Here is a 25,485-nt window from a genome sequence, read left to right as displayed (position 1 = left end):
TTGTTTTTTGTTTGTTGAGTTGTGAATAATGTCTCATTACAAAAAACTGTTATTAGACTTAATACGAAGTATACATACACATGCAGTTTGTTCTTAATAGGCAGCAGGACTTTGATATTTCAGCCATATAAATTAGCATTTTGAAACGTATTTATATTTTAATAAAAAAGTGAAGAGAGATAGGAGGTTACATGTAACACAATACAATAATGCAGAGGGCAGCGAAATGAATAAAAAGTTAAAGAAAAGCTCTTATTATTGGGCTAAATGGTGCTATAAAGAAATCAAACTGTGACTGGTTACCTCTGGTTGAGCAGGGCCAGCAGCTCCCCTGCATGGTACAGGTCGTTGCGCGTCACGCGGCTGAAGCGAAAGGCGTTTAGATTGCAGAAAGTGACCGAGGGAAACGTCATGATCGGGGTCGAGATCTCATCCAGTTTGGTGACGTGTGGATACTCGAGGTAAAAGTGGATGCGGTCCACGCACACGAACAGCAAAAAGGTCAGGGAGCCCAGGAAAAACACGACCCACAGGCAGCGTTTGATGCAGAAGCGCTCGTACGTGAATATGTGAGAAATCCCGTGAAGTGTCGAGCTGTGCGAGAAAACTTCTATGGGTGGAGGCTGATTCGTGTCCATTTCTTCAGGTTCTACTTTGAGATCCATTGTGAACGAGCAACAAGATCGATCTGAGTCAGAAAACAGCTCAAAAAGCACTCTCTGTTGAGCGAATAATCACTGATGTTCATTCACCTGTGGCATAAACTGGCAATATCCATCCAAACAGGTGCAAACGTGGAGAAAGGCGCTCGTGAACTTGGTGCGATTTGGGTCGCCATCTCTTATGCAGACTGAGTGAGAAACATTGTCAGCATCCGCCGCGCTTTCAAAAAGTCAGAAGAGCACGATTCGTGTGCAGAAGCGATGCATTTCTCAGAAGTAGGCGTGCAAGAGCAGGGCGACTCAAACGCGTGCATTACAAAGATGTCAAAATAAAGGTCCTTCAGTGCTGCAATAAATTGATGTTTTGCAGGTTTTTTTGCTCAGTAAAAAAGGAACGCAAAGAAAGGGGGCTGTCAACGTGTTTAATCAGGCTGCTAATTCGTCTGTCGATAAGTCCAGTGAAGCAAGCTTCAGTCCTGCACGCCAACCAGAGGAAAGCAGGATAGCGAGAAGAGGGACGAATCCTTCTGACAGTTCTGCTCATTTATGAGGAGTTCCCCTCGTAGCTCTGGCTTGACGCATGTCCTTTTCAATCCGCAGTTTTTCGGGTCAAGTCAGGAGATTGTTTTCCTCTCAAGAATCTGTGTTTGGGAGACTGGTCGGTGGGTTATTCTGCTCGGTGGTTGAGTCGGAAGCTTCCCTCCAGTGGACGAGAGAGGAGAGGAGAGCAGACTGACGCTCCGTGCTGACCACCTGAGAGTTAAATGTAGTTTCACATCTTTAGACCACATCCAGAGTAGAATCAGAGAGAGAGAGAGAGGGGGGGAGAGAGAGAGAGAGAGAGAGTTCTGGGACTTGGAGTGTAGCGTGTGATAGGAGGAAATATTCTGTCTGTAAGGAAATCCTTCTCAAGTTTTTATGTGACAGGGATTAGAAAGATAAAGCCTCAAAGAATCCAATCCAAGTTGCAGACACAGAAAGCCAAAGTAAAACCTTTGGGTGTAGACTTAATCACGAAGAAGAAAATTCAGCATGACATTAAAGGGGTACGAAAATAATTTAGTATTACCCTGTCATGAAGATGGGTTCCCACAAGAGACAGATTTACAGATGAAAATGTCTACATTTAAGGAGCAGAGGATATGATATCTTAGATTTTTTTTCCCTCAGAGTATTGATCATGTAGGCTACCAAAAGCACTGGATCCTTTTTCCCATAATGCATCTTGAACCAAAGTCATGTTGTCACATCAGGTCAAGTGTCAGTTCAAATCCTGTGTAACCTGTGATCTCTCCTTGATTTCTTCCAGCATCCAGTCAGAGCAGATGGCTGTTCACTGTTAGTACGTATTTTCATGGATTCATTCATCTTGATCATTTTGTGGACACATCTTTAAATTGTGTCAACCATCTCACAGTAATTCTTCTTTTGGGTCTGTGAAGCTTTAACCTGTGAAACATCTAAATTGTAGCAGATCTATGTTTGGATAGGAGCCAACAGAATATAAGCAACACTGTGCGATGAAGACTTTGCCAATGATTGCAAGCGATTGTGAGATGTTGGTCAGCATGGGTCAGCGATGGTCCGCACTTTGTCAGCCATGCGTGTTGTGTTTCTGTGTTGTCTGACCATGGCTGAATAAATCCTAAGATGATCCACAGTCTGTTTCACGATTTCATCATTGTCCATTTAATACAGAAATAACCCCCACCTAACACTGTGCACCGATGAGTCTGGTCGTTTATCGAGGTTGCCATACGTACATATACATATGAATTGGATTGAATGACTGAGGCAAATCTCCTTCCACTTCAGCAGTTATGAAAAAATTTAAACTTTTGTGGTTCTAATTTCAAATAGTAAATGTAAGAGTGAGGAAGGGCAGGTACGTCTGTCATCACATCTTCATCAAACTCACCAAAGATCTATTTTTTAAATGCCACAGCTGTCTAAAGTAAATTAAACTCAACATCTCACTAGACTCATTGACCCACAGAGTTCTTTTGTCTAGCTGTGACGTTCAGCCTGTTTTATTATTTGCCTATACATTGCTTGTCAAACTGAAAAACTGGAATCGAAAAAAAGTCTGATATTAAGATGTTTAATATTACCTCTCCTATTTGAACGTTGACTTTGAAGATCATGTAATATTATTGGGTATTCTCTTTTCTAAAACTGGAAATTTTGTTGTGTTTGTTATTAATAAAAGGTTTATCTACAACTACGTTTCCTTATTTCAGGAACAGAACCAAGAAATTACCTGTGACACACCAGGTCCGCTTGGTAAAACCTGCACCTTTAAAACATCACATCCCCAGATTGTATCGCTCCTGTGCAGTTAAAGATTAACTCTATACTCTAATACATGATATCAACATGAAATTGTCTTGTTGGTGTTAAAGTGTCTGGCCGTTGGAGTTCCCACATTCACCAAAAACAGAATGAATGACCCAGTAATGTGCCATTAGGACCAGGGGAAACACAAAACCAGAAAACCCAGGAAAAACCCAGACTGAGTAAAGAAATCCTGCAGCCTTAACACAATCAAGATGCCACTGTAAGACCAAAACATCATTTGGTTTATTTTGGGTTAAAAATTAATTAAATTGAGCATGTCACAAGCTGAGGGATAAACAACACATGAAAAATTACTGAGCTCCTTCAAAATCTGACTCCTCTTTTTAAATTCGAATGCATGTTTCATAACACTTTCCTCGTCGTTACCATTGCATTTTAATAAGTGACTGACGGTTATTATCTATTTATCTTTAATTTTTTGGTCTATATCTGTCTTAAAAAAATTTGTTTACTTTGGTCTGTGGAATGCCTTCAAAGTTAAAGCAGTAAAAAACAACAACCCATAGCACAAGTTGAAGTAATACAACAGCTTTTTATGTCTGAGTAAGAGTCCAAAACTAGTTATAGTGGCAAATAATCTGTTTATTGGCAGATAACATCAAAGATGTCTTTTCAAAGGCACTTAATTTGAAGAAGTATACCATGTAGAATAGTTATGTTGTACGATATGGGATTATGCTTTTTTTTTTTAAGTGAATATGTTATTAAAATCTAGTCCAAATTATTTCTTGCCATACATTTGCAATTAAGAATGTGACTTGGCTTCGAAGCATGCAGGTGATCAGAATGAACAGGCTCCGACTTCACAACATAACTTATGATAGAAAAATAGACAATGTATAATTAAATCCTATATGCACGTATATCTTAGGTGGGACAGGTTGAAGGCCTCTAAACAACAGCTAAATAATGATAGAAACCTTGTTTTAATTGGACCATAAATAAACAATGACATTTAGCCCCCACAGCTGGATACTGCTGTGAAAAATGTGTCTGGCTGTGCAACAAGCTGAATCATGCTTTGTTAATACAACAAAGTATTTATTGCATGCCATAAATTATGTATTGCTCTTCAATCTTAAATGCATCAGCATGGAAAAAGAAAATCGGTGACGTTAAATGTCCCACGACTGTGCAGAGGAGCAGTTCTAAAATCCAGCATGAATAGCTATAATCAATGCAGAAATTGACATTAAATCTGATGTGTGAAGGAGAAACATTTTGATTAAGCTTCCTCTAAGATTTATTGTTTAGAAATTGAGTAAAACACTGTATTTATTTCCTGTAAATGCTGTAGAGCAACAAACCACCGTAAGGACTTGAGGAGACCAAAAGCTACTTTTTGTTATCAAATCCAAACATGACTTTTAGTACTCTAAAGCTGTCCCTTCATTTCATATCGGCAGTAAGTATGCATCCCCATTGTTGTTTTGTGTACAGCCAAATGCTGAACTTGATTTTTATACGCTATTTGCTAAATCTCATTTGAACAATCTTATTCATTTTGAAATGTGCCCATCATTTAACAGTGTAAAACAGAATTTCCCTCAGGGATTAATGACATATTTCATCATTTCATTTCAAAAATCTAAAATTTTAGATTTATATAGATTTTTAAATTATAATATCCTGGGAGTGAACAATGTTTTGGTGAGGGTCATTTTAGTTGAAGTGGCACACTTACTGAGAGATGACGTTGTTGCACATTTTTAGACTTCAGTTTTGCCTGGCTGCTGTCCGAGGTGCTGATGTGTGCTGCTTCATTGCTGTGGCGGTGTCTAGGTGTTCCTCCCCAGGTCTGCAGGGGGAAGCAGAGCACGTTCCGCTGCACTGAGAAGCAGAAGGAACTGAAAACATGTGTGAGCAGAGGCAGCAGCTGCGAGAAACATGGCGCTACCCACAAATGCAGCTCGTCTCTGTCGCCTGGCGGGACGGACTGTCACCTCCGTGCTAGTTAAACACAGGCGGACTGTCAGCCTGCCGACGACACGATGCTATATATCCACCTCGATGGGGAATAGTGAGTAAATGTTTTGTTAAAGTTAGCATTAGTTAAAGAGACGTTAGATTGTGAGTGCAGCTCAAGGGTCGATGTCCTTTTAGGCGAAACCCAGCCTGACAACTTATTACTGATGTTATTATTGTGCTAGTTTGCCCCTAATAAAACAAAACGGTAACCTGGCTGCAGCCGAGGTAACATAGTAACGCATCTTAATGCTGACCGGCAAAGACTGAGGAAGTCAATTTAAACCGAGCCTTGGCTGTCTTTTTGTAGTGCCGATTGCGCATGCGTGTACCTGAAATCTTGTTTACGCACTTGTGGCTGAGAGTGATAGTCGACGTTTAAACTTGAATACTGGAGTAAAGTTCACATTTTTATTTTACTCCGTTCTTTTCTTTCCATGCCACATTTTTTTTTTAAACTAAACTGTATATGAAAACTTTGAAATATGTTATAAATGTTTAATTGAAGGTCAGTCCTTAGTATGCCTGCTGTACTCTGTTAAGCCCATAAATAGTATTCAGATCAATTTTGTAGACACTGACACTCACATGAGGTTTCTATAAACAAATGTCATATTTTTTTCTCCTGCTCTGATTCTCTACAGATGTTCAGTTCAGGCTTGATGAGCGAACAGCCCATAGCAGTCTGGACCTCTTCAAAAAAGACACAGGTGTGATCTACCGCATGCTGGGCATGGACCCCAGCCACGTGCAGGGCAACCCTGAGCGTTTCCGGGACTGGGCCGTCGTGTTCGGCGATGAGAAGATCAGCAGCGGACGACATTACTGGGAAGTGACGGTCAAAAAGTCTCAGGAATTCCGTCTTGGTGTGGCCGAGGCCGTAATGTCCCGAGAAGACTGCGTGGGTACCAACAGCTCCTCCTGGGTGTTCGGCTATGCTCAGCGCAAGTGGTTTGCTATGACCAGCAATAAGATAGTTCCTGTGACGCTGGTGGGCAAGCCAGGCCGCGTTGGGCTCCTGCTGGACTTCGAAGAAGGCCTTCTGGGGCTTGTGGACATCGAAAAACCCAGGCTCATTCACAGCATCAGGGTCCAGTTCAAGGCTCCCCTCTGCCCTGCTTTTGGACTTTGGGATGGGGAGCTGCTCACACACTCTGGGCTGGAGGAGCCAGAGGGGCTGAAGTGACGGAGGATGAACCATGATTCTGATAAACATCGTGGACATAAAAGGTGACAGGCTTGCATTCAGAAATGGGCAATAACCATCAATATGGTGCAGAAAAAAAGCAATATCAACGTGGATATCATTTACAGGGTGATTGCAAACAATTATTCAATTTCTGTGGTACTGTTTCAAACTCATGACTCTTAATAATGAAACTTCATACTTAATGTATGCCGTCCAGCCTCAGGCAGTCTTTTCACGTATGCAGTTTCTGTGCATACCTCAAGTATTACTCTTTTTCTTTTCTTTTTTGACGATCATTAACTGCCATAGTGTCTTATGCTGTACCTGCAATACCTACCAGTTTCAAAGCTGATATCAACACACAAAACAAAATTGTTTGAACTCATGTTCAAACGGTATGTTGTTTAATAAAATTACTTCAATGAAAATACTTCTACATGTCTCGTTTATTTACAGCAGGATAGTACATATTTACAGGGACAGACTGAAGCTTATGTCATGCTCAGGAATCATCATTGCCGTGGTTAAACAGTCAAATTAATGGATTTGAGAAAATGAATTGAAGTCAAACAAAATTTTGATGATGACAAAGGTGCACAGTGCTTTAATGTCTTTTTTTTTTGTTGTTGTAAAAGATCACTTCAAATGTCTGTGTCTGATTTTCAAAAGTTATTTTTATATATTAAGAATGTTTTTCTTCCAGTACCTGAGACATGGAGATAAGTCTTTGATTCCCAAGAAACTACAAACATGAGCTCACGTTTATTATAAAAGAGAAAGTCCCTCAAAAAGAACGAAACAAGGTAAACACAAGCTGAGAATCTATGATGTGGTACTTCTATTGCTACAGGCTGAAATGCAATCAAACCCCTCCTGTAGAGGTAGAATAATAATGAAGCAGCTTTGGGAATATTTATACCATCATTACACAGGGGGCATAAAACCTTCTGATTAAATGAAATGCTGATGAAGCAAAAATATATTTCAATGTTTTAAAAATAAATAAGCACAATGAATATATACTAGATATTTACATCTTGGTGGCATTTTCAATCAGAAGCAAAGCCTGAAAAACAGATCATTAATATTGCAACGGAAACCAAATCATGGTTTAATTTACTGTCATTTTCCAGCGCCACATGGCTTTGTATATATAGTGCTGTGTTGATGCTCCACACTATCGAACTATTGCTCCAGTCTGCAGAAATGCATTAGAGGGACATCATATTGCACCTTATAGCTTTTCAGCAGTCTAAAGGATGATCCCTCTTTTACCAGTATGTTACATTTACTTTTACATTTAAGAAAATCCCATCAATTTTTCATGTTCCTAAATCAATCTGCCGCCTTTCAGTCCCCTCAGGTGCATATTTAAAATGGATGAATATTTCTCAAGAAACCCTCATAACCCCTTAAGCAAGGCTCTTTAATGTATCCAGTGAGGGCTTCTGTTCTTCTGTGTCCACATGGGGCTCCCTTTCATCGTAAATACTCTGGTACTCTTGCAGCAGAGTAACAACCACTCCATTGCCAAACTGGATGGCATCATCAACAGGCGTGTTTCCCCATCTGATAAACAACACAATGTAATTAAAAAACATTTTTTCAAATCATTTTTGAATAGATTAAATTATTTAAAATCAAATTTCTACCTGTCCTTCATGTGGGGATTCACTTTACATATTTCAGTTAGGAAGATAATAGCTTCTAAATGACCTGAAAGACAAAAATAGATCAATTTGTTCTTGTTTGAATATCCAAGCCAAGATTATTGAACCGTGAAAAAACTTGTAATGAGGTGTCACCTTCTGCCGCAGCAATGTGGAGCGCTGTGCGAGAGTCGTAGTCTCTCTGCTCCATGTTCACAGCTGAAAGGGCAAACCTGGAGAGGTGAAAAAACCAAAAGGAGCAGAGTAGAGGAGAGAAAAGACGTACGAAAAGGTTAACGGTTGACAGCAAACTGTCAAACTGTGCTGAGTAGCCCTGCACTTAGATAAGTGAAGAACTTGTTAAAGGTCCCACCTTGTCGTACCTGAGTTTCTACATCTTTTCTATTATAGAGCGGGCCATGGTGGATTGTGAAAGTATCAAAATATATAACTAGCAATTCCCACTCATTTCAAAACTAGATATAATGAATTTCATGTACAAACTGGAAACAGCTGTCATTGGGCGAGAGGCGGGGTACAACCTGGTCTGTCAATCAAAGGGCTGACATATAGAGGCAGACAACCAGCCACACTCTTATGCACACCTACGGGTGCTTGGACTGTGGGAAGAAGCCAGAGAACCAAGAGAGAACCCACACATGTACGGGGAGAACATGCAAACTCCACACAGTAAGGCCCTGTCTGACAGGGATTTGAACCAGGAACCTTCTCGCTGCGAGCTCACCACTGCACCGCCGTGCAGCCCTTAAAGCAAATCAGGTAAGGTTCAAATGTAAATAAATAAAGCTTAGCCTTGCTCTCTTAAAATATAACCAAACCAGTCCAATGGAAGTTCCAGAGCTCATATGTTTAGTAATGTGAAATGTGATTAGCTGTTGTTTTGTGTACAGATTACGAAACCATGCTGGTAAACAGACTAGTTATGCGGCGTGCTGTTCTGCCTGCTCTCAGCCTTGACACTAAGCTAAGCCAAGTGAAGCTGCCCCCGGCTCCAGTTACATTTTTATCTGACGGATATGAAAGTGGTATCAATTCCTTCAATCTAATGATCAACATCAGAGTGAAAAAGTGGATCAGTGTTTCTTTGAGTTTGCGTCGTCCAACTGTTGTTTACTCAACTGAAAAATAAAACACAATGATTTGGGTTTTTTTCTTACCTTCTTAGCGCACCGACGTCACCCCTGTAGGCTGCAAACATCAGGTTTATCACTGACTTGTGCTATGGATCAAAAATAAATCATTATAGTGTAGTAGTGGACTGTTTCAGAATGAGTTATATAACCCCATGGAGCAAACATGTTTCTTACTAGTCTGAGTGATAATTGCAGCCTTTATGCTTGTTGCACTGAACTTACTGGATCGCCATCTGATTTTCTCCTGGGGTCGTGTTTCTTTGTGAAGTGTCTCAGGTTGTCATAATTGTGAAAGTTGAAGTGGGACACCAGATCCTATGGAATCAAATGTTTAAAAGGATGGACTATTTGAAATATGCATGTATTGAATAATTCCTGAATTCCTGAATACCTGACAGAAGTGAATTCCACGAACACTGTTTCCGAGCCGATCTAAAGGTGGAGACCAACACATCATGCCCATGACATTAGGGACCACCAACAGAACAGCGCCTGAGACCCCAGATTTAGCAGGCAAGCCCACCTGAGCATGAGGAGCAAGCAAAGATATTCAAGTTAAGAATTCACACAAGAGCAACTCAGGGCAACTGGTGCAAAAAAAACATGTCAAAACAGATGACTCACATGGAAGGCAAACTGGCCTGAGAAGTCGTACATGCCACAGGAATGCATGAGACTCAGGGTGTTTCGAACGGCTTCGGCGCTCAGCACACGCTCGCCTGTGGTTGGACAAATACCCCCGTTGGCTAGTGTGGAAGCCATGACACTTCCTGACTCACAAGTCACCTCAATGGAGCATAACTGAAATTGTTAAAGAAGTAAAATAACAAATGTTGTTCAGATGCATACAAATCACTTTTACAGAAAAAGTCTGCGTATTTTGGCCAAGAATTAGCCGAGAAGATTATTGCATAATACCACGATGCAGTCAGCGGCTGGGCACCATAGCTTAGCCTAGAATGAAGACTGCTAACATGGGACACTAGCTATCTTAGCTTGGTATTAAAGGTTAAAAAGATGTTCCAAGCACTAACATATTACATTTTAGCTGTTTAGTCTGTTTGCTTTTTAGAGTATGGACGCACAAGACTTTTTTTCTTGGCTGGGTAAAGTGACTTCCTGGAGTCCTGCGGTCACGGTTACCAGGCAACTAGTGGACGCTTTATGCTAAACTACATCAATTGCCTCATGGCTGTAGCTTTATATTGAACGAAAAGAAAATGGGATGGGGATCAATCTTCCTTTCCTACTCTTGACAGCTCACACTTATCACCCGAAACTGTCAAACCTTTTAATGATTGTTGATTCACAGAATACTACATTATTAAAGCGTCTTACCTGAAAGTAGAAGTCAAGGGCTGCTATCATGTCTGCATTTTCAGGAAAGCACTGCGAGGAGTTAGATCAAGGTCAGTACATACTGAGGCTAATTTTTTATTTTTCTGAACACTTTGCAAGCACCTGATGTATTTGTTACGAAACATAAAACACCCCAAAAACTCACTTTTTTCTCTTTGAGGTAATAACCAATTGCAAAATTCCTATCCCCAGTCTCCCTCTCTGACTGGAAGCTGCAAGAACAGAACAGGTTTGAGAAAGTTGTATTTCAAAATAGAAAGATTAATAGTGTGCATTTTTTTTTAAGCACCGTGCACTCACGTTGCGTTGCTGAAGCCCACAAACTCTGTACCAGCCATGCTTTTCAAGAAGTCCATCACCTGTAATAACATAATTACACGTGGTTCAGTTGTTTCCACACGGGAGACCAAACAAATAAGTGATGTTAAAATAATAAAGGTTAAAATAAAAAAGGTTTTTCTTACATAGTCGAACCTCTGGGCCTTTTTGGAATGAGGCTGTCAACAAAAAAAGAAAAGAAAAATCACCATCTGATACAGCAAGCTCCTTAATGCCGAGATTTACTGAGTCCCTATAGATGGCAGTGTTTGAGTACTTATACATAATCCCATGGTGGGACCAACCTGTGCCTGGGCATTGAGGTATGTTGTGTACGTAATGTTTTTTCTGCCTGTCAGTCCATGTGGCCTGGAGGCTGTTTATGGCCTGCTTGGATTTCACAGACCAGTTAGGGATCATAACCGAGTCGTAAAAGCTACCAAACTGGGACGGCGGTCACATTCGTTTTTTTTTTAATGACTCCACATGATTTCAAATGTTACCCTGAGTTAAAGAGACTACCTGAGGTTTAATGGCCGAGAAAGGAGGGGATTTTATTTCTTTACAGGAAGTTGCTCTGCAGGATAGTTTAGGGACATTTACGTTTCATTTATTGAAGTCTTTAATTTTAATTTTCACATGACATCACACTGATCCAACAGGACTTGCACCATCTTTGTCCAGTGGGTAGAATATCAATCTTAAGCGCTTCAGTATGTTTATAAATTGTATGTAATTTATGTACATGTATGTAAACCACAGTGTCCTACTCCATGCAACAGCTTGTTCACATGGGTGGCTTACACTCCTTCAGATCCGGGGGCTGTAATTGGCCAGAAGCACACACACGCCCTCGCTGTCAGCCCAAACACAGAGTCTCTCCCTCGCTGTTGAACCTGACCCACTTATGATAAAGAGGTCCACAGTATCTCCTCTGCCAGCTGGGGAACTTCAGGATAACTCCACAAAGGAAACAGAAACAGCCTTATTTGATTTAAAACCCTGCACGCAAGTCTTACATTCAGGCCAAAGCTCACTGATAAGTTTGGTGGCTGCTCAGTCAGATGATGGTGACCATAGTCCAGCAGCTGACATCAAATGACCAGCCAGTAGACGAGATCAGCTGGTGACAGTTTACCTCAAACTTCAGTGTTGACTTAGTTCACAGAGTTCAACACAGATGGTAGCAAATTATTTATTTTGAAACTTTAGCCTTGTATTAGTTTAACCATCTCTTCCCTGTGTAAAGCCTTTGCGCATGAAATGTGCAATTTAGATGACGTTGCTTTGCCTCTCCTTGCATAAAATTAAGTTTCCTATATTTTCTATTGGCATATATATCCAAAAGAAGCAAATAGCTTCACTTTCAGGAAACTGTACCACAGGGATTAAACGCAGTCCAATGGGGGAATCGTTTAGGCTGTCAAATCCTTAATAATAATCAAAAACAGAAAGTTTGCAGCATTATAAATTGTGTCTTAATGGCGCATTGGTTCTCTATAATTCAGTGGAAAAACTTCCCTTTGTTTTATACTGGTGCTAGTTTTGTAAATGCGATAAACACACTCTTTCCACACACTGCAAACACTTGCGGAGTCAGATTTCACAATGACTTTCTTGCAAGCAGATTTCAAATGCTCGTGTGAGTCCTATAGGGCTCTCACGTGTGAATGCATGTGTCACGAGTTCGGTATTTATTTTGTTGAGTATAATGTGTCAAAACGAACACGAGAGGAAGAGTTCTCGTACTGGAACATAACAGCTTACCCGCGGTGCAAAATTAACTTTTTGACTCACTAGTCAAGGTTTTCACATTTTCCACAGCAACTGTTCTCAATGAGTGATACGATAGACTGTTTGGAGAAAGCAGGAATCTGATTTTTCATCCGAGAAAAATCTACAAAAAAAGCTTTAAGGACAACCAAAGGTGTGTTTGTGTACATTCTTGATGGAAACGTCTGCTTTCACTAAGCATGTGATGTGATAATCATTGTCTTCACCGCTGACAGGCCTTTAGATTTTTACCTCAATTAAAGAACTGATGACGATGGCGCCGGCATTCACCATCGGGTTGTGGGGTTTAACTGCACGGAAGACAAGATCATGTACTCAATCAATTGCCCACAAACCACACGGGCAATAAACTGCTGAGATTAGAGGATATATTTCATGAGGGAAACATAGAGCAAGCTAATCACATCATCTTATAAACTGAACACATAAAAGAAAACCCTGTCCTCCAGAAGTGTGGTGATTAAATGGTACATCATTTGTCTATAAGTCCCTATGGACAAGCAGTTTTCTATCAAAATTAGGGGTTATTATTTCTCACCTTTACTCTGCAAACCATCAGAGTCTATTAAAATAAAAGTTCAGGGACCAGAGTTGTGAAGATGTTGAAATAACATCATTGGGACATCATTACAGAACCAGGATGAATCATTAATGCACTCACTGTCATCGTCACTGATTTGTTCAGGTGCAGAGATAAATACAGGAGTATAAAGTCTAATCACTTACGGTCATCATTTAGGGACAGTTTGTTGAACTTGAATCCACTGGGCTCTTTGCCAACAAAGTTGTGAACGTGTTCACTGCCGAAATCGTGCACAGCGATGGCGTACTCCAGAGGCTTCACACACGACTGCAGACAGAAGGGAACTTTTGTGTCACCCACAGAGTGTCTGTTTGACATGAGGATGGGATGGAGATGCATAGAAACAAAAACAAACGTACAAAAAAAAAAGAAAGAAAAGAAAAAATGATGGAGTGTTAGTGAGGCAATAGAGCTCAACAGTGTGGTTCCAGAGGTAACATTTTCTCCGTAGCAGATTTGATTTTTAGCCATTATGTCATCACCATCCAAGGTAGACAAACCTTGAGCTACCTGAGCGTGAAACAACGGTATATGCTCCTGTAGTAGACACAAGTTTGTATGATATCAACCTTGTTTTAAGGGGAAAATGGTTTATTGGTCGCGATATCGGGGAAAAGTACTACACCACCCAGAATCATAGAGTGTCACAGCGACGCCTCTGATTGTTGGAGCCCGCTGTTACCATGGAAATGTTAACTGCCATACTAATAACCTTGTTATGCCGCACACTAAACAAACACAAAACACTATAACAACCACAAAAGTTACATAAAAGAAGAAGTGGTATCATTCACAATGGATTGTGGGGGTACACAGTTTTGTACCTTTGCCTTTTTGTAAAAAAAAAGATATATAAGTTTTTTTTGTGCGGAATCGTATTTTTTTTATAGTCAAAAGTATTGGTGGTAGCTGGTTGTTGTGGTTCCAGGCTTCAATTTCTTGATATAAGGATTTTGTGAAATGTCAATGAAGGTTATGAATGGGGAAAATACATTTCTGGAATCAGAGCCGCTGAATAAGTGGGCAGTCACTGTTGAACTCTATACACATGGTGGAGGTTTTCAGAATGGAAACACACACAGAATTAGAGATGTAACTGTACCTCTGTCCATCGATTGTGCAGACAGAGACGCCCCAGAGATCAGGGCTGAACTTAGCCAGCTGAGGGATGTAATCAGCTACCTGCACGGCAGCATGAAACACATGTTATTATAAGTGAAATACATAACAGTATTCATTTATGTGTTTTAGTATGACACCTACCTGTCCGGTCTCCTGCTGTTGTGCGCTCTCATACATCTGATCGATCTGCTTAGTAAACTCTTCGAAGTTCGGAATGATGAACTTTTTTTTGAAAGCCTTGGTTAGAAGCATGATGTTGTTTCCCACACACCTACACGGGGACACAAGATGGAACTGTTGTCATGAGCCGAACCACAAATAACTTCAAATACAGATGATGTTGTTAGAATACGTATTAAATGTATCGTTTGTTATTTAAATATAAATATGCACAAAAAAATAAAACTACTGCATGTAAACAATTGAACTAATTCCGCATGAATACCGCATGAAAGTATTTTAGGACAGCAAAAGAAGAAGAGAAAGAAAAAGCACCAGTTCACACATCTGTGTAGGTTCTCAGTCATCCAGGTCATGGTATATTCAAGGCAACTGGACTGATTTAGGAGTCCTTGCTCATATTTCAAGATCGTCAACCAGTCCAGTTACCTTTGGATCAAGCTACGAATTTACCACTTCACATAGTTTGCACATGAAGCAGTAACATTTTCATGAGTTAAGCGGCATAGTCAGACATTCCACACACAAAAATATAACGCAGCCAAACAACATCAAACATCCCGGTGGATAGTACTGTTCACCAAATAGATAAAAACAAATAGATAAGGTTCAATGGTTCGACCCTTGATCTCTGAATATGCATTAAATATTGAAGACCCGAATGATGTTAGGTTTGGACAAGACCAAATTGTATGACAGAGGCTGGCATGAGCTTGCTTGCATCTGTCACATGTAGGACTAACCCCAGGAAAAGATGTTGAGAGCTTGAACTGAGACATATGAAAACAGGGAATAATCTTAAATTGAATAAGGGCATGCCTCGCACAAACGGGGGAAAAGTGCAAATTGTTTTTCTAAATTTGGATGTTATAATCTTCTGCTCTGTTGGCAGCGAAAAAGGCTAAAGTGACTAAATGTATAAACATAAACACTTTGCCTTTTTCCCTGGAGTTCATTTATTCTGGTTCAAAAAGAAGTTAATCTACTTTGACTGAAAAACTCAATTGACCTCAATCACTGGCATTCGCTCTGCGTGAGAAATGTTTGTATAACTGAAACCCCAATCAATTTCAATTTAGTTGAAATGCTCAACTCTTTAAAGGGCATTCATCTTTCTCTTCACTGTGTTGGATTCAAAGGGACACGCAATCCTCCCTCACTCTCTCTCTCTCTCTCTCCCTCTCTCACTGAGGATATACAACACTACCGGCCCATATCAGCAGGTTCTAAAAGGGAATTACAGATTTTAACTGCTATAATTAGACCGCAATGCAGTATGGTCCCAAGAAAAGTTATGTACATTCTGTCACAGCCGGTCTGTGCTAAAATGTCTGGCCCGCAGCCCTCACTAATCCAAGGCGATGCTAGCGTGAGATTTTGGGACACCAGCAGAAGAGAGTGGAAAAAGCTTGCATTATTCATATGGGTCATTTCCACAAAAAAAAAGTTGGGAGATAGCACTCTCTATTTCTAGAAGCTTTATTTATAGTGAGCTTTTAAGTGTTCTTTAGGAAAGGATAACCTCAACATGCTATAAAAATAAAAAAGGTCGGATATGGCCGATTTAGTTCAACAACTGACAACCAGACTGTGAAATCTGCGACTGTTCCAAGACGGGGACGAGACATAGTGCATTACATTTACAAATCATAATGTGTCTGCATGATGTTTAAGAATCTGGCTTAAAGACAAATGAAGAAATTTAAAGAAAATTCTAGTGAGAATTTTCAAGATTGTTTTAGATTTATAGGTTATTAATCATGACAACATTAGGCCGATTCATAGATAATAAAACAACCGCTCATTCCCTATGTCTAAAATGAATGCCGCAGTCTGGAGCTCAAACAGAATCATGCCCTTTCATTACCAGGCTATGAGGACACCGTCTGCCCTGCTACACGCTCCGCTGCTGGCATGTGCAAACGAGAATTTGGTTAGTGGCAGCTGTCAGCCATAAAACGCCTGTCTCTGTCAGGCTCTTGGACTCAAATAGCGCTGAGCACAGGTTACTCCTCCTATTACTCTTTTACATAATCTCAAAGTAATTAATGTTAAGACACTTCCCTTACCTGTCATTCAACTGTCATGCTGTTTCAGCACCTTTTGTGGCAACATCTTCACGTTCATTTGCAAAATAATATCAGGCTGCAATTTTGTGGAGAACAATGATTGAAAAGTACACACAATGTTCTGTCTACTCTTCCCATGCAGTTGAATACTCACCCCTTGCTGCATGGTATGCATAACTACGTCTTTGTGTCATAAATAAAACAAGGCTTTTCTCACCTTCTGAAGAGCTTCTTGTCCATCATGACGGGCCCGATAGAGTCACGCGTGGAAAGCCGCATCTGATGGACACAGTCACGCAGCCGGGGGTCAGACGTCAACAAACCTGTTTTTCTCATAGCCTGGAGAGTACAGGGGTAACAGCGGTTAATACAAATAGAAGGTAGTCCTTGATGATAGACATAATCAGACTTTTAAGGTCATGCATGTGTTTATGTAATGTTATTTAGCAGGATAACACTTGTGTAGATGGCATATATAGATATAGGACTTCAAATGCTCAGGGGTGTGACTAAGAAGGAAGTTCAAGCATGGACCGCATGACGACAGGAATCCCTCCGATAAGTTTCTCATCAGGCTGGCAGTCACTGTATGAACCATATGCTTCTATTTGGGGACACCATGTGCATGCCTCTCCAAACTAAAGAGGCCCCATTTTTTTAAAAGTCATATCATCTAAAAACTGATTCTGGGAGCAAAGAGAACAACGAGCACGTGGCAGAAAGGTTTCTGTTGTTGTAGATCTGTGAGTCATTTTTTTTTTTTAGCTCCAGGGCTCTAAGAAATGCTTAAATCTGGAGCTGCACTCATATTTCTTTAGAAGAAGGTTAATTGAAGTGTTTATTTTTGATAACTAGTCAAAAAAACCTCACGGGACCCTTAATATATCAGTGCAATTCAAGTTAATTTAACTTAATGTGACATTTTCCTTAAAGTACATATTTTACTTTTGATTTGTTGCTACAAAGAAACAGGCATCCAATAGCCTTAAACATGTCTTTTAGAAACATGTATTTCCTTTTTAATAAAAAATATGTGGGCAAACATTTATCTGAAAACTTGATAGGATGGTCTTTCTTTTTTACACTTTCACCATCTACTGTATGTCCTAACTATAGACTGTAAATATTCAGGTCCTAACTCAACCATTCACCTCTACAAACACCTCCCGCCATCTGTGTTGAAACAAACAGCCACCTGTGTTGACACACGCCTCTTCTATGAAATGCATGCTCCTTTTTAAAATGACTGAGTTTCCATAGACACTGAGGTCACCAGTTGTCCATGTCTGCCTTCTACAAAGGTTGCGAGTGTATAGTTAAAAACAGGCCCCTGACAAGGCTCTGAAAATGTGAGCTGTGGCAAAGATTCACAGAAGCGTGACATCTTCGTGTGTGTGTGTGTGTGTGTGTGGGGGGGGGGGGGGGGGGGGGGGGGGGGGTTTAATGTGTGTGGGTGTGGTTGTGTGTTGGGCCCAAGTATGGTTGGAAGATTTGTAGTCCTACATTCTACCTTTGTCGCCAAGTAAGCCCTCAGGTTCTGTTTTTGAAACATAATGCCTCAGATGTAGTTAGGTTGTAGAGACTCGAGTTATAAAATATCATAATTAAAGCCAAAAATAAATTACATACAATGTGAAAACTGCGTGTTGTTCTCGTGTGCTTACTGCAGTGTCACACCTACTATATTTAGCTAGTCTTGTTACATAAGAGAGTAGCAAACACATTTAACACTTGACCCTGCAGTCAGCTGGAGACGCTCTAGATTCCTAAAGTGTGCTCCTATGTCACGCTCCAAGGTTGATTTTTCCTAAAGTCAGAGGTGCTGTAAGGAAATGCAATACTACTGCGGGGAAGTCTGGGTTCATTTGTATGTCCACAAATGCCACGGAAAAACAAAACAGTCCTCTGCATGACGGAGGAGTAGTGACCATGCTGTGTTGACTCACAGAGATGAACTGGGAGAGGGGGATCATCTCTTGGCCTTCAGTTATGGTGTAGAAAAGTAGATCCTCCATACTAGACATCCACCGGCTCCTGTTTAAACAAACACAACATTACTGTAATCTTTAAAGTTAGACTGACTCCTATGTTTCAACTGAAAATCATGACCAGTGTGTCAACCTTTGTGTACACAACATGGCAAGATAGAAGGACAGCAAAGCTCATGCCACTGACCTACTTCTTCACAAAAACTAAGTGTAAAAGAGAAGAACTCTAGTCCATGACTACATGTACATAAAACATACATCAAATATATGAGGTTCATATTTGGCCTATTTTTTCACAAGCATCTGTATGGTTTGGGTCTGGCATAGCTAAAATATGCATACCTCTTTTTTTTTATTTGTATTCACATTTGGGATGTTATAGTGAGCTGAAATTGAAAAAATAAAACTGTTACTCCTCGAGTGAAACAACCATATTCAAACAACTACTTCTATCGTACTTAACACAATTACTCTATCCCACTAACTTACTTTAAAACAAAAGTGTATTTTAATTTTAATGAATGTGGTTGATTGTGAAGTTTCTTGACAAGGTTAATGCTGCCTTCATGTGCTCTTTGGAAATATCAACACTCAGTTGTGCAGTCGTTACGATGATACACACATTCCAGTCCTCTGGTTGGAAAAATGCAAAAAATGGACACTAGATGGACGCTGTTCTTTCATGGCTGATCGTTTATTTCCAAACGCAAGTAGTTGAGAGCTAGTTTGAGCTTCAGTGGCAGAATGAACAACATAGCATATGTTTCAGGAATGAAGCTGAAGTGTAAATTAATTTCTCTGTGATATGACAGAATACTTTTTACCAGTTTTAATCCATAGGTCCAGTGTTAACATATCATTTATATACTTCAATAAAGCTTTATCTGAGTATTTTTTACATCAAAATAATCGTATCTTCTGATGATGACCCATCCTGCACTCGGGGGGCGTTCACTACATTTTTGACCAATTGATAAGCTTTGTCGAAGCTCATGATCCAATTAAATTCATCCCAATGTTATGTTCCGCCTTTTATCATGTCATTGGTTCTGTCCATAGGTTCTGTCCTTTTTCAATTGGAAATGCGTCACAACATGGCATTGGATACTCTCATAGTTCAGTTCTCATGGGGACTTTAAAAAACATTATAGCTAATATTTGCTTAGCTAGCTTTATTGCTTAAATTAGGCTTGTTAGCATATACTGTGTGTTGCCCCTGTGCCTATTCTATTTATAAATGTGTAAAATCTAAAAATAAATGATTGATAATATGAACAAAATAATCAAATGACATATATATATTTTTGACCAAAGAAAATTCTGACATCAATAACATCACAAAAATTACAGTCTATGGTCACAACAAAATAATCGAAATGTCTCTATCGTAATGACGACTTTGGAGCCCCGTTCATGTGCTTATAACTCCGAAATTCGATATTTCCGAGGAGTACATGAAGGCAGCATAATTCAAAGCAATTGCACTCTTTTACTTTGAGTCAGCCTAAAGTAGCTTGCAGGGAGAGAGCATAAATACTGGAAAATAAATATATAAAAAAAATATATAAAAAAGAAGAGGGGAAAAGTTAACAGGACTTTTTCTCAGCTGGGCGCAGTAACTTCCTACCGCCTTGTCATTGTCATTAATATTCACAGTAATGGTCACTGTAATCAGAACTTCTGGTGTGAGACTGAAAACCAATGTTTTATAACATCACATTTATACAAGTTTGACAATATAACCCCTGACACACAGACGACTGCGTACAGCTGTGTCATTAAATAATGTGGGAGAGTGTTTGAAACTGAGTAAGAAATTCTGAATATTGATAATTAAAATTGTGGTTGATTAATGGTGATTTACTCGGTTAGAGAGAGAGAGAGCCAACTGTGACCTACTTTGGCTGCCCTTGGTCCACATCAGGGCCCGTCTGTTGATGAAAGGCTCTGTGGGTGTGGGGTGATGCTGCGGCCCAGCCGGGGAGAGGTACAGGTTGCTGCGTCCTGGACAAGACAATGCTGTCAGCTCCAACTCTGGCGGAGATTCCTGCATTTTTAAATAGCTGCAAGACTCCCGGGTTTGCTGTCCTCAGACTTTTCAGGCAATGCATTGTGATAAGTAGGGCCTTCTCGTTAATAATACACAAGTTTTTTTTTCTCCCCCCCACAGTGGTTGATATGTAGCGATCTTGTGGACAGTCACCCTTGGTCCTCAGAGCTTTAATAGCAGCTGCTGTCTTGAATACTGGATCAAGTAGAGGCTGCTGCTCGGGGGGCGGGGCTGTGACACTGACAACCTGGTTCAGACGGTGAGGTCAATAACCAGAAGCTGCCGGTATGACTTTCAGCTACTGAATATAAAGCTGGAAAACCCCTTTCTAAATGTCTTACGCTTTACTTAGACTCTGATTGCTGGGTAGTTAATCTTTGAAATCATAGAAAATGTAGTGGTGAATAAAGTCACTTGAAAGTTTTGCCCTACATTTTTTTTATATAGACTGAAAGGCAGGGATGTAAGTACAAACCTTAACCCGCACACAAACTTCATTCTCCAAACACTGCAGCATTTTATATCAACTGGATATAGACACATGGCTGTATGCCAGCATAAAAGTTTGTTTAGTTATCACAGAAATAAGGTCACTGAAAACCACCACAAAACTTGATGCAATGTTGTCTGCATTTGTTAAATGCCGAGGTGTTGTTTTTATTTCTCTATTTGATGATTGTGGTAACAATGGACAACAATGATGATGATTTTACTTTTGGCTTATGGGAAAATATGTTTCATTATCTGCATCATTAAAAAAAATATATGCCATCTGTCCTGGTCTTTTATGTATTTTAGTGATTTAATTTAATCATGGACTGGTGATGAAATATCCAGATGTTAGTTTTTTCTGTAGTCTGGTAAATAATGTAAAACGTTAATAAGTCATGTTGCCACCAGAGAACCCTTTCTACTGCTGTAAGATGGCGACACCCAATGGTGATTTTCTAACACTGACACTATTCATTTTTTTACTATCTCGTCCTCTAGGTGGCGTCCTCGGCCCAGGACCCTCTACTCAGGTCAGTCTTTCTTCCCTGACTGTTGTTCTGCTAAGAGGACACATCACAGTTGGATGTCTGAGATCCTTCCTCTCCAAAGGTTTTGTTTCTTGGCAGGTTTCCCGGTGCTTCAAACACAATTTATTCTATAATTTTTTGATCTCTGGAGTTTTAGTTCTTGGCTTCCGGCCTTTGATATTGACTGCTGTGTGAGACGCCCCTCAGTGCAACAATTGCTGACTGCGACTGAGCATCTACTGGGAAGTCAAGTGGAAATTTGACTCTTTTGCTAGTCATCATTTTTGAATCACATTTTGCTAAATATTTCTAAATGTTTCTATGTTGTATTTGAATTGGAGGCAATTTAAATAATTCAGGTGATGGTCAAGAATTCTGGCGATAAACCACAACACTCGTGTTCAGTTTCACAGTGCACATGCTAAACATTCACATTCTACCTTTATTAAGGTTCCAAGTAGACCCTTGAGGGTGACTTGATATTATCTCCATTACCAAATAAACAAGGATTCAATCAGGTGCTGGTGGTCTCCTCTGCATTTCTAGGAGTGACTTCTCCAAAGGGGTGTATGCTAACCCATGGCCTCTCTGCACTACCTCTGCCGGTTGTACCTTCTCTGTTTTCAGGCGAAAATGTTTTCCATTCCTGGGCCAATGAATGCCACCTTTGTCCCTTCATCCTCCGTCTTACGTGAGAAAGCCCCCCTTGCCGCACTCACCGAGCCTGCACAAACTTAACCTCTCCCCCCTCCACCTCACACAGGAAAAGAAACATACCGGGTCTGGTGCTTTGATTCAGGCTCAGTAATCTGGAGGTCTGGATAAAGCCCTGGCTTAGAGACCACTTTGGACAGCCAGTTTTGGGAGACTTTAGGAAGGAAGAGGTGTAGTAACTGTTGAAATTTGACTGGAATAGGATTCTTTTTGATAAAAACTCTACTTGGGATCATAAAACAGACATAAGATACAGATTGTTTGACAACATCTATGAACTTAAAAAGACATGGCCAGAGATGTAGCTTTTCAATCGTCATTCAAAGCTTTATTTAGTAATGCTTCTTGAAAGGGATTTGAAACACTGGGGCACAATACTTCTCCTCATTATCAGCCTGTTCGAGCCACATTAAAGCAATTACACTTAAGTTTTCTCAGTATTAATGCATGCTTATTTTTCCAAATCAGCTTTGAAACACAGTCAACTCAAGCTACCACATACATTTTATGTTAAATGATGATTTTATTACCGCAGGGACAATGGGCCTAAGACACCTTCGTTTAACCCATTTTCAAGTTTCAGTTACACATCAAATCTGCATCTCTGTAAAACCGCAGACTACCTGCAGCGTAATGATTCTAACTTGAAAAGATGCATGGACAGTACGTGGTGAAAGGAGGCTCCTTGATAGAAACTGTTGAGTAGAGGTTTAATGGATTGGTGCATTGTTGCATGGTTAAAAGCTTTGCTCAAATTAAAGGATAATTATCCTGGTGCCACCCAGAGTGAGAGGAATTCCATCTCGTCTCCAAATTGACCCTGACACACATAATGGCGCACAAGCAGAAGAAGAAATAGAGAGAAGGTCTAGTGTTCATTCTCTTTATCTAGCTCTCTATATCTCTATCATATTATGTGAAGGATACTTCTTACAGAAGTGGGTTATTACCAAAGGATTGACAGAGGCTTGCTAGGGTTGTGACTTCTCAACATTTTGACAATGATTCACCACATAAAAATTATGTCAAAACATAAGAAATTAATAATTAATGGCCCTAGAAAATGGGTTGCCAAACTTTGCCATGCCAAGGACCCCCATATAGCATTAGCCTCTAGCGGGGACCCCTCTCTAGCGAAATGTCTTAAATTTGTAAATCACCATGGCAAATATAACATTGCTCTTTAACTTTCAATTTTCAGAGGATGTAGGAAGTTAGTTTTCAGTGATACAGCAATGTTCTGATAAGTCTGCATCATCTGTAACGGCTGCTCGATGCTAGTGTTTGTTTTTTCTTAATTGAAATATTCACATTGTAAGAGAACATACACTCCGAGATGCAGTGATTTATAACGTCAACAAATTAAATGTCAGTGTCACAAACAGTTTTTTATTTTTTGTTCCGTTCCCCTTCTCTCTTCTCTTAAGTTTCCCTAACAACCCCTTGCGCTACCTGGCGCTTGAGAACCCTATTTTGACAAACAATGCCAAACAGTGGTTCCCAACCTTTCTTCCTTGGAGACCTCCCTACTTGTATCTAAATATACTGATCTCCCCCACGAGCCACAATAAAATAAGTGATACATTGCTTTAAAAAATTAACATTTTAGTAGTTTTCATTGATAAATTCCTGTCAGAATATTGTTTTTTAAGCATATCAACTTGTGTGAAAGCTAATAACATGTTTTCTTAAAAAACTGAAATTGTTGTTTTCTTAAAAACTGCCGTGATAACATAATGGTAACATTAAAACAACACCATTTATAATCAGTGCATGAATATTACAACGGCTGGATACAGTAAAAGCTGAGCAGACATGCAGACCTCTTATGTCCTCTGGAGGCTTATAGAGTTGAGCAAAAATTGCTGAAAGTCGGGCCAAGTCAAACGGACCTGGGATGTCCTAAAATAGCCATTGAACAAACAAAAAGCCTTTATGATTTAATTAGAAAGTGACTCTTTGCTCTGAAGCTGCCCTTGAGTCAGGCTTTTAGGGCCCCCAGCAGCTAAGCAAGTTGATTCTGAATTTTTCATTAAAAAAAGAGTTTTACAGATCAGTGCTCTGATGTCTCTTTCATGCATGTTAGAGGCATTAAAGCCTCAGGGGGGCGCTAGCGGGGCTATTAAGACGTGTTTGGTTGATTATTAAACAAATTGAATGTGTTTTTAATGTTGTTTTTTTACTAATTAAATAGTTTCATTCCTTAGGTTGACTCTTTTTTGAGCCACATGAACAGCCATTTGATTACAGTAACAATGTCCCTTTGTGAGTGTTGTAGCCACCAGTAACAAAACTCTCCTCTGATGATTCCCTTTTGTTAATTACAGCCTGAACATCTGAGTAAGTTTTTAAGGAGGGACACTACACATTGAGGACGTGTCTGTCCTCTCCTCTCCCTGTCATAGGTGCTGACTACCCTGCTGTCCCTGGTTTGTGTGTACACAGAGGACCAAAGCCACCCCTCCCCTGCGGTCACTGTGCCGAAACCTAGACACCTTCTAGACCCCTGGAGCCTCTGTGCACCCGTACAGTTGTGAAAGGTCAGCCCCCCCATCACCACCCTCCGTCCGTCACATGCCATCTCTTCCCCTTCCCCTTCCCTCAAACCAACCTCCCCCTCCTCCTTCATCCTCCGAGCTTCCACACCCTTCCTCGCCCACCAACCCCCATCCTCACCATGCAGCTATCCCACTGCCCTGCCATCTCGCAGCATTCCGCAGGCCGTGCACACAGAGGCCTATTGTGTGTGCTGGGAGACGGCAGAAGGCAGCATACAGTCAGAGCACCAGAGAAAAAGGATGTGTGGGGCTGAAGTGAATTCAGTATTCCTGCTGTACACTGATACAGATCTATAGTCAAAGTTGCTTTCACTGACATTACTGCAACATGGTTTTAAAGAGAACTATGGAGGATGAATGTTGAATGATTGCTCTCAGCTGGGCTGTTGTATTTAGATTACACATCTCTGATCTTGTAGGATGCTATAAATTGCAGCAGTCATATCTAGAGTCTCCTTTGGTTCTGGTTTCTGTTTTCCCTCAGTGTAGAGGCTTCTCAAGAGGCCTAATAAACACTTTTTTAATAGATCTCTTTTCATTCAAGCATAAATGTATGATTTGAAGGTAGCTCTCTTTGGGTTCTCTTGCTGTTTTTTTCGATTTAATTTGAAGGATGCTATACATCCCACTTGGTTGGTTGTGATTTCTGTTTGTTCCTCAGAGTAAATGCTTCTGGTGTAACTCAATCAACTCTTTTCCACAAATCAGTTTTAAAATGATTGTGTATGATTTGAAGGTAGCTCTGCTTTGGTTC

At 40.2% G+C, this 25,485-nt stretch overlaps 3 protein-coding genes across 4 annotated transcripts in view; 1 reads left to right on the top strand and 2 right to left on the bottom strand.

Moving 5' to 3' along the window:
• The window catches only part of LOC132989900 (acid-sensing ion channel 1-like), a 51,369-nt gene extending 49,196 nt beyond the window's left edge, over positions 1-2,173 (bottom strand). Inside the window, exon 1 of the mRNA XM_061057837.1 lies at positions 304-2,173. Within this exon, the coding sequence (XP_060913820.1) occupies positions 304-665 (362 nt within the window). The 5' untranslated portion in view covers positions 666-2,173. The remainder of the gene's footprint in view (positions 1-303) is intronic.
• Positions 2,174-4,880: 2,707 nt separating this feature from the next.
• Positions 4,881-6,769, top strand: spryd4 (SPRY domain containing 4). The gene is made up of 2 exons (XM_061057603.1): positions 4,881-5,040; positions 5,630-6,769. Exons 1-2 carry the CDS (start codon positions 4,908-4,910, stop codon positions 6,169-6,171), a joined length of 675 nt encoding a protein of 224 aa, XP_060913586.1. The 5' UTR covers positions 4,881-4,907; the 3' UTR covers positions 6,172-6,769.
• LOC132989767 (glutaminase kidney isoform, mitochondrial-like) lies at positions 6,446-20,618 on the bottom strand. Of its 2 annotated transcripts, none has more exons than XM_061057602.1 (18): positions 20,290-20,618; positions 18,349-18,436; positions 16,620-16,741; positions 14,295-14,424; positions 14,134-14,213; positions 13,175-13,338; positions 12,680-12,738; positions 10,801-10,833; positions 10,637-10,695; positions 10,482-10,548; positions 10,316-10,366; positions 9,602-9,778; positions 9,369-9,500; positions 9,200-9,292; positions 9,002-9,063; positions 7,980-8,056; positions 7,827-7,890; positions 6,446-7,743 (listed from the first exon to the last, which is right to left on the bottom strand). In XM_061057602.1, exons 1-18 carry the CDS (start codon positions 20,499-20,501, stop codon positions 7,587-7,589), a joined length of 1,827 nt encoding a protein of 608 aa, XP_060913585.1. In that variant the 5' UTR covers positions 20,502-20,618; the 3' UTR covers positions 6,446-7,586. The 2 variants fall into 2 exon arrangements, with proteins under 2 accessions (XP_060913585.1, XP_060913584.1); XM_061057601.1 differs by having other exon boundaries at positions 18,349-18,442; positions 20,293-20,618.
• Between the last annotated feature and the right edge of the window lie 4,867 nt (positions 20,619-25,485).

The sequence above is a fragment of the Labrus mixtus genome, chromosome 15, assembly GCF_963584025.1.
Source record: "Labrus mixtus chromosome 15, fLabMix1.1, whole genome shotgun sequence".
Taxonomy (NCBI): domain Eukaryota; kingdom Metazoa; phylum Chordata; class Actinopteri; order Labriformes; family Labridae; genus Labrus; species Labrus mixtus.
This window is presented reverse-complemented; position numbering and strand designations above follow the sequence as displayed.